Source organism: Centruroides sculpturatus, unplaced genomic scaffold, assembly GCF_000671375.1.
Source record: "Centruroides sculpturatus isolate CEXI.00-Female unplaced genomic scaffold, Cexi_2.0 scaffold2184, whole genome shotgun sequence".
Lineage (NCBI taxonomy): Eukaryota > Metazoa > Arthropoda > Arachnida > Scorpiones > Buthidae > Centruroides > Centruroides sculpturatus.
The window spans coordinates 22510-32115 of record NW_019386314.1 but is presented as its reverse complement, the minus strand read 5'-3'; the positions used below and the strand labels follow the sequence as shown (position 1 = coordinate 32115).

The following is a 9606-nucleotide window of genomic DNA, read 5'->3' as shown; positions in this document are numbered from 1 at the left end:
TTTTTTTTTTTTACCGTATTGTACTATTCATTAGTACATGAAAAACTAGTAGTTTTCTGTGTACTAACGAATAGTACAATACGGTAAAAAATAGATTATCTGACTCCATCGATTTAGAATATTTTTATTGATATACACATTTGTCTGTGTGCCAGAAATTTTTTGAAAATTTTTAATTTGCACAATACTTTTATATATATGATTTTTTGATTAAAATAAATTAATTAATTTGTCTTTATAAATACAACTTACTATATACATTTAACTTGAAAATTAAAAAAGTTTTAAATGAGTTATTTTAATTAACATTAAAGCAATAATAACTATTTTAAACTGAAATGTTTAAATTATTTATGCAAAAATTAACTGTAAAATAAATTTATCATAAAAATTTACAGATATGTAAAAACAATAGAGTTATAAATATCATTAATATGCATATAAATAAATGTTATGTACTCTTGAACTTTCTCTTCAAAGTTCTTTTCAACTTTCCCTCGCGGTACTTGTTTGCTATTGGTCTCACTGCTGCATTTAGTCTAATGAATGTTATTTTTCTTTTATGAAAAATACTTGTATTTTTGTAATCTATAACTGATTAACTACTTAATGTGAGGAACTAGCATATTAAGGCTATATTGGTTGCCTGTAACTGTGTCCATTATAAGTGAGGATTGTATTCAAATCCAGATTTCCAGGGTAACAGAGTGGCATCTTACTGCACAGCCATCTAAACAATCTACATCTGATTGATAAGAATTGTGTATAAGTGCTAAATAACAAGGACAGTCCTAATGCATGATAACATTCTGAGCACTGCCACTTTTCTGGAATGATAATCACAATAGAAAGAAAATTTATTAAACTATGATCCTAATCCTTAGGAGCTTAATCTGAGATTTGTCACTTTATCTCCATAATGCAATAACTTGTGAGAAAGAGTTACTTTCAAAGTTATAAATTATGTATTATTTTTATTAACGTTTTTCTTAGTTTTAGGGTGAAGAGAATTTTTCTTTTTCTTACATTTTTTTGCTTTATTGCCAGCAATTATACTAAATATCTTCATTGCAGTTTTATGTATTAAATTCTTCTGAATTTTTTTTGAAACCCCCTTGTCTTTCATTAAATTTATATTTTTTCTTGTCTCTTCTAGTTGAATATTTAGTTTTTCTTTTTTGGATCTGGTAGGATGAGGTATCTTATATTTTGATAAATATCCAGTATCCTGAATATTTCTATACATTGCATTCAGGCATTCCAAAGTAAATATTCTGTTAAAAACTTCTTTCAATTGTTCCACCTGTATAAAAACAAATATAGTTTGTAAAATGTACATTTTATGTTTTAAAAATAATGTAAAAATGATCTATCAGTGAATTCTTAATAAACACATATTCAAGAATTATATTTTAATTATTTTCTTTGTTATTTGCCTATGTTGATAAATACTGTATACAAGCAAAGTCAAATTAGAAGTCTTTATACATAGTACCTGAATGAATTAATAATTGGATTAGCTAAAGAGCAAGTGCATCACACTAAGCCACAAAATTCATATAACTTAGAAGAATTTATTCATAATGTGTCAACAAACATTTACTACGAATGGGAAGAATTTATCCATATGTATACAGTTAAGATATTCATACAAAACATATTTTGTGTGTGTTTAATAAAGTAAGCCATTTGCTATGTACTGTACTGTACATATAAAGATTTTGATCCACCAAGTAATTTTACATAATATACTATAATTATTACATCATTAATGAAAAATTTAATATTAAATCTGAATAAGAAATATTTTTTTTTGTATATTAATTATAATTATTTGTAATTGTAGTAAATGAAGGTAATACAAAAATTGAGGCTGCATTAAGATGACTTTGTACTTAATTCTAATGAGCATCTCAATTTAAAAAAAAATAAATTCACATTAGAAATGAGAGAAAGTGATAATTTTTAATTAATTAAACAAACAATGGAATTTGGCCTAAAAGTAAACAGTTAGACTTATTTTTTGTTAGAATTAATATTTATAAAATAATTTTAATTAAATAATTTAGAGAATTTCAGAAAAATACAAATCTAGAACATGACTTGAATCCACCATTTTTATTTATCATGCATTTATGTTACCAGTTAAACTATCAAAAATCTGGTAATTTACAGTTAAAAATGTTGAAAGATTAATTGTAAGCTATTAAAAATTATTATAAAATAAAATTATAACATTGAAGATAAAAAATTTCAATAGCGCGGTTGCAGCTGAAGTTTTGAACATGAAAACGTGAATGTCAGATGTTCAGCACTACCTTCCTGAAAGCCTAGAAGTTTTACAATGGTGTTGGAACATCGAGCATGATTCCACTGATGTTCTAAATGCCATTATCAAACTTCTAGGCTTACAGGATGGCAGCGCTGAACATCCAATGTTCACGTTTTTGTATTGAAAACTTCAACTGCAACCTCACTAATATCAATAACACAAACTACAACTTACGTCTACATTTTGACAAGATTTTTTCTTTTTCTTCTTTTTTTTGGTAACTATTTCTGTCCTTCCATCTCTTCCAATTACTTCTAAAATTTGATATGTGATAAATAAATTTTAATTGCATAAAATAAAATAAATTCTCTAAAATAATTAAACAATTATGTTTATTTAATGTAGTAAATATAATTAATTAATTATTAATAAAACCTTTATTAGCAAATATTAAATTTCTACAATTAAGCACTTAACTCTCTTGTATTATTTCAATAATAAAATTATAGACTAAATTAAAATAATTAATTGTGGTGTAGTAAAAACTAGTATTGTGTTTTATTCCAAGAACAGTTTCTACTGAATGATAGAGCTGCATACACATACTGATGAGTTTTAAATTGAACAAGAACTATTTTTGAAAATATAAATTTGCCATTCACAGAAAATTTATCCTTAAAAATTTGATAGTTATTAAAAACTGAAAGTAAAATGTAGTAAAAAAAAATTAAAAGAAGCTGTAATGCTTACATAATAAATCAAAGTAGAAAGTATACATAGTGAATTTCATAATTTGTGTGAAATTATGAATGGACAAGTTCTATTCATATTTTCAAATGAATATTTAAATGTTTGATTATATTTTGGAGAAAATACATCACCTACAGTTTATCTAAAATAAAGCTATTGTGATATTGAGAATCTTTTTGATCCAAAAAAAAATTTCTTAGAGAAAACACTACTTATAAATTCATTGACATTCACTTTTATCTGTGTGTGAACAATGATAAAAGCAGAAAAATCAACTTGTTTGAATGCTTTGTTTTGCTCTATTGGAACACCACTATTGCTTCAGTGCAGCAAGTCTCACTACATGTGTCCTAAAATAAATATGTTTGTTTATTTTTGCCACTTTATTCTCCATTATCATTGCTGCTTTGCTCATTGTTCAGTATGTGTTTAGCCTAAGGCAGTAAAGGCTGATGCCTGTTACTCTAGGGCAGTGTTTTTCAACCTTTTTGAATACGCGACCCCTTTACAAGTTAAAAAATTCTGGCGACTCCCCTAGGGCCATATTAAAACTATATCAGTGATTTAAAAAATTATGTATTTAATTTTCTTTCTGTTGAGAAAAATTACTGTTGATGACTAAAATGAGAATTTAAGGAGAATCAACAATAACTTAAGACACGTATAGTATCTTACTTCCTTCTAATAATAACAATGGATTCGGAGTGCTGTTGACCTTTTTTTTTTTCTTTTTAGGATGAGGGTTTTTCACTTTTACTTCTCTACTAATTACTTCTTATTACAAGTCAGCTCAATACTTTTTCAGCAATCATTTTTGTACCCATCCAGGCCCATCCCAGGCGACACCCATCATTCGAACCTAAATGTCAATCAAAAAACCAACTGTACTGTATAATAAACAGGTACAGCCTTCTCGCTGAAATTGTAGTTTTTTTTTAATGTAGTGTAGGACCTACAAACAGTTGTCTTTTTCTTTTACCCACGACCCCCCGTATAAGGCTTCGTGACCCTCCTGGGGGGTCGCGACCCACAGGTTGAAAAACACTGCTCTAGGGGAACTCAGATTAAATCTGTGCAGAAAATTCCAGGAATTTTTTACAGGTGGTCTGTTCTGGATACGTTTGGCCCAGTCAGTCATCTTCCAGATGCCCCATTGTGAGCTGGCCAAACCCACAATGGGCCTGGTAAAAAAAAGTCTTAGTGCCCAGAGTAAAAAATAAACGCTAGATAACAATAACTTATTTAATCACAATGTTGATATTATTTTAAAATACTTGAAAATTGAAGGTAATGAATCCTGAACCTATTGGTACATATCTAACTAAACATATAACAACTCTACTAATAGAACAGAATGGCTCATAAAATATTTTGATAAATTAGACTTTTTTTTTTTACTCTTTCCACCTTGTGGGCACTAAGAGGGCCTCTTTTTGCAAGCCCATTATGGGTTCGGTCAGGCCCACAATGGGGCTGCCGGGTGGTGAGGGACAGAGCCCGACATATCTGAATGGACCACCCCCTGAAAAATTCCTGGGGATTGATAAATTAGACTATGTTATATTCAATGTAACTAACTAATATTTTGACTAATATTAAATTTCACAATTATTTATGCTTATAGTAAATATTTAAAATAAATACAGGAGCACTTTGAAAACAATATAATATAATCTAATTATAATAAAACGATAACTGACCTCCAACATCTTCAACCATCATATAAGGAACATGATCACTTTTCACAAATGAGTCATCATCATTTAATTCATTTTCACTATAGTAAATGCAATTAAAAATTTTAATTATATAATTTATTAAGTAAGTATTAAAAGTTTTATACAGATAGATAAGAACCTCAAAAACAGATTAAGTTATTCCAATTTAATTATATAAAATAAATAAAGTTTATATTAAAACAATAAAAATGTAGACACATATTATATATATATTTAAATAACAAGTAATTCATTCCACAAAAATCTATCAAACATAAACCACAGTCCAATCTTCAAATAATCATGATCTAAAGCCAGATCATCCACTGGCTATAAATGCTCTAATTATGTAATTTAGCTTAAAGATTCAGCTTAATGTACTTTTACACCAACTTATGCAATTGGATTGTTAATAATTAGCCCAATTACACTCCTTCAATAATTCAGTTTTTTATTCTTGCTAATCTTTGATAATTTAAAATTTGGAATTAAAAATATTGGGATGGAGTGTTAGCAAAGCCTCTTCTATATGGCTTATAGAATTAAGTTTATTCTCAAAATTTGATCAGTTAATTTTGATTAAACTTTGTCATTTTACATACTAAAAGATGAGAAAATTAAAAATGTAATAAAAACAGGGGGTCCATTATTTCATTTTTCAGATATAGTGGTACATTTTATAGATTTGCAGGACTTTAAAGAATAAGTTAAATGGTTTAAATTTAAAACATGCTCATCTGAAATTGGAAAGTGAAGTCTTGTGTGTACATACACAAAAAAGATTCACTGCACAGATAGCAGAAAAGAACAATAGATCATGCAAACAAGCTGTCAAGTTTACAAAACAATTATTTAGTCTTGAAGTTTACATTCAAATTCAAGTAAGAAACATGTAAAATTTACCAACAAATGTTTTCAACAGCTTTTAGCTATCATTACTGCAAAATATGAAGTAAAAATCATAAATGCATACAAAATGCGCATTATCAGAAACCTTAATTTGATTCATTCAAACCCAAATCATATTTATATTGAGATTCCAACATCATAATATGTAAGAAAAAACAAGCATGTGCATACAAATCCCGCCTTTAATAATTAGTTTGTTCTATTTTCATATTTGTAAATTATAACAGTTTATATTAAAATATTGTTATACTTTAATTTTGAGAATGAAATTAGTTTTAAATTTCAATAATTTTATTATTAATTAACTTAGTAAATAAATTTAAATACCTATTTAAAGTTAGAAAAATATTTGTTTCCTTCTGGATCCATTCACTGAGACACTTTGGTAATTTAAATATTATCTAAAATATCAGAAATTTATAAAAATTAAATATTTATTTTCATATTTACGAAAATTATATTTGACAGAACTAATGTTTCTCAAATAACGAATATTTAAGAATGCTTAAAACAATTTAAAAGTTGTATAATATAAATATATATACAAATTATGTTGAAGAAAATCTATCAAAAGTACAGTATAGGAAAACTGATTCACAAAATTGAGCTGTTTTAAACTTCCTGTAAACAATTAGTCTGACTTTTATGTATTTAAACTTTTACAGTAATAAAATTGATTAATATTGATTCCTTATATAGGGGAAAAATTCTATAAAATTTATGCTATCTCCAACTTAAGTTAATTCCTATTTTTAATTACTGAAAACATACCTGTGAATCAGATCCACATTTAAATTTTTCCATCCAGCAAAAGAATTCTTTATACCATGAACACAAATAAAGACATCTAATTTTGCATAAAGTGCTAAAAAATATATATACAAATAAAATTTCTAATGTCATCTTAAAACAAACAAACAAATTGTTAATGTTGTTTGTTAAATAACAAGTTTATATATATATAGTTTCAAGAAAAATAATTAGTTTTTAAAATGGTAACATTATCTTCTGAACTCCATACTTTTCTTGTATTTAAAAAAGAAAGGGAAGGGGGAAAAATCAATGAAATTTTAAATCAGTTTTCACATCAAAAATAAAACAATTAAAAACATTGGTGATTTTTGTACCTGTGGTAAATTAAAATCTGAATTTTTAAAAAATATTTTACTAATCAGTACATATTTTTTTAAATAAATTTCATTTAAAGTGCATAATAATACAAAGAAAATGAAATTAACTGTCAGAATTTTCAGATGAATCATGAGGTCCACACAAACCTGAACAAATTTTGGTGTGCAGTTATTTATTCACTTATTCCTTGATTATAAGATTTATGATAGTAAAACAGAATGTGATCTAGAAGAATATTTGGTTTCAAATGATCCTTACAGTTAACAGAAAGCTAATAAATATCCTAAAAGTTATTTTCTTATTTGATGAAATAATACTTTTGTGAAATGTGGCACATAAAATGCTCAGCATGTCATACGTTTACCTTGGCAAAGATTTTGACATCCATGGTGGCGGTATAGATTTGCAATTTCCTCATCATGAAAATGAAATTGCACAGAGCAAGTCTGCATTTGCTGGATCATTAATGTAAATAGTACCTACATTCCACTCTCCAGACTATTCTTTTACCAAAATATTAATTCATGCTTATAGACCTCAAGAACTTTCAATTTTGTAGAAATAAAAACAAAGTGGATTATATTGATACAATACCACAAATTGCAATATTGAAAAAAAACCCATATAATTAATTAAATAAAAATGTATAAAATTCTTTTAATAAAGCAATATTCTTTGAACATAATGCAAAACATATTATTTGCCAAATCTATTATAAGATCAGTCAGTTACTTTTCTTTTTATTAATTCTGCAATATACAACAAATATATTTAAGTAGAGATTGAATATTGAAGAGAAGTTATCCAGTGACATGAAAGAAAATTTAATATAGAATCACAAAATGGAACACCAACTTTCAACTGAACAACACAAACAACCCACAGACCTCTGCATACACAAATACTAAGTACACATGAAGATGGTGTGAATGTACTAAGTGAAACAATTAAAGGTTGCAGCAACAATCCAATGCCTCTTTGCAATGTATGATTACTTCCACAGTGTAGTTCCTTAAATTCAAAGGCTTGTACTGACTCAGGATTACTTTGAAGAACACAAGTTCCTAACAGAAAGTTACTCTATTCCAATTCCTCGCTACACTCCTTTACAATTGTCAATAACTTTCTAAATCAAAAAGACTACTCACAAAGACAACCAGAATCCAGAAAATAAACAGATGCATGAATGTTTTCACCTATTTTCCAGTAGACACCCTCAGATGTAATATTATAATTCTACGAGAAAACTCTTCATTTAGAATCGCATGTGCAGCATAATAGGTGTGACATCTGGCTATTGGTGGATATGTATATTGCAGAATGACATCTGGAGAAGAATGATATCTACAAGGCCACATGCCATCAACCATAAGGACATGGGAGTCATTCACCATGGATTGGAAGTTTTACGTTCACCAACATCTAGCTGATGACATTCCATCCAACTCAATTCTGAAACGTCATATATATCCAATAGCCAGGTGCCACACCTATTACGCGGCACGTGCAATTCTAAATGAAGAATTTTCTCATAGAATCATATTATACTTGAGGATGTCTACTGAAAAGTAGGTGAAAACATTCATGCATCTGTTTATTTGCTGGATTCTGGTTGTCTTTGTGAATAGTCATTGTTTACATATCCAGTATTATGTTGTTAACATTTTGAATCACCCTGTATATATGCTAGACAAAATATTAAACAGAAACTTAATTATAAATTGAGTTTCAGATGAAACACTGGATAGTCAAAAATAAATCAATAAACTAAACCTTAATAAAGTATTAAGGTTTAGTTTATTGATTTAAATATGTTAACAAAACTAATTATAAAATTTAACCTACCATAAAAGAGGCAAATATGGAAAATCGTAAGAGATTTAACAAAACAAATAATTGTAAACTGATTCTTTCATTTATTGTCTAAATATATAAATATAAATATGTTCTTTTATAATACAAACATATACTTACTAAATTCTTGATATTGTTCCAAGTAATAAAATTAAATATTCCAGCACATGTCCTATTTGAAATTTTTGCAGAAGGAGTCTTTAACAAAAATAAATATATAATTTATTCTTCATGAAAAACAAATATATAAATTATAGTTTTTAATAATAAAGTAATTAATTTTCTAAAATTAATTAGAAATTTTTATAAATATAAATAATTTAATTAATAACTGACTACCCCAGTCTTTTTGGATTTCTCAATGTTTTGACATTTGAGGAAAAAAAAACCTTACAAAATTCTGTGGGTGTGTGTTGATATGTATTTTGCATTATATCTCAGGACTGGATAAACTAAAACTTTTGAAACTTGGCAAATTTATTTCTATATATGAGGCATTGATGCTATTAAATTTTGGTAATTTTGGTAGTTAGAGGTCAAGGAGGAGTTAAAGGAAGGTCATGTTATATCTCAAGTGGGATTAAATTTAATTATATTTAAACAATTTACTTCCTCCCCATCATTCTAACATTTGTATATATATATGTTACAGTCAAAACCCGTTTTTAGTTAGAACGCGGTTTAACTAGTTGAAACTAGTTTATATACTGAATGTCTTTGTTAAAACCCGTTTTGTCTAGTTGAAACTAGTTTATACTGAATGTCTTTGTTAAAACCCGTTTTGTCTAGTGAAAACTAGTTTTAACTCAAATTCATTTTTGACTAGCAGTAAATTCTAGTTTTAACTACACAAAACGGGTTTTAACAAACACATCCAGTATAAACTAGTTTTAACTAGTTAAAATGCATCCTAACTAAAAACTGGTTTGACTGCAACGCATAGAGTGATTCGGGGTAAGATGGTAAGCGGGG

The 9606-nt window shown here is 27.3% G+C and overlaps 1 protein-coding gene across 2 annotated transcripts in view; it reads right to left on the bottom strand.

The window, feature by feature from the left end:
* LOC111614513 overlaps window positions 1-9606 on the bottom strand; it is a 16295-nt gene that overhangs the window by 2911 nt on the left and 3778 nt on the right. The window contains exons 4-9 of one of the 2 annotated variants that reach the window (XM_023355887.1): window positions 8755-8832; window positions 6421-6514; window positions 5977-6050; window positions 4723-4799; window positions 2507-2586; window positions 1027-1303 (exon numbers count right to left, since the gene is read on the bottom strand). In XM_023355887.1, the coding sequence (XP_023211655.1) occupies window positions 1027-1303; window positions 2507-2586; window positions 4723-4799; window positions 5977-6050; window positions 6421-6514; window positions 8755-8832 (680 nt within the window). Of the gene's footprint in view, window positions 1-957; window positions 1304-2506; window positions 2587-4722; window positions 4800-5976; window positions 6051-6420; window positions 6515-8754; window positions 8833-9606 lie in introns of those variants that run through there. The other variant, XM_023355886.1, reaches the window with a different exon arrangement.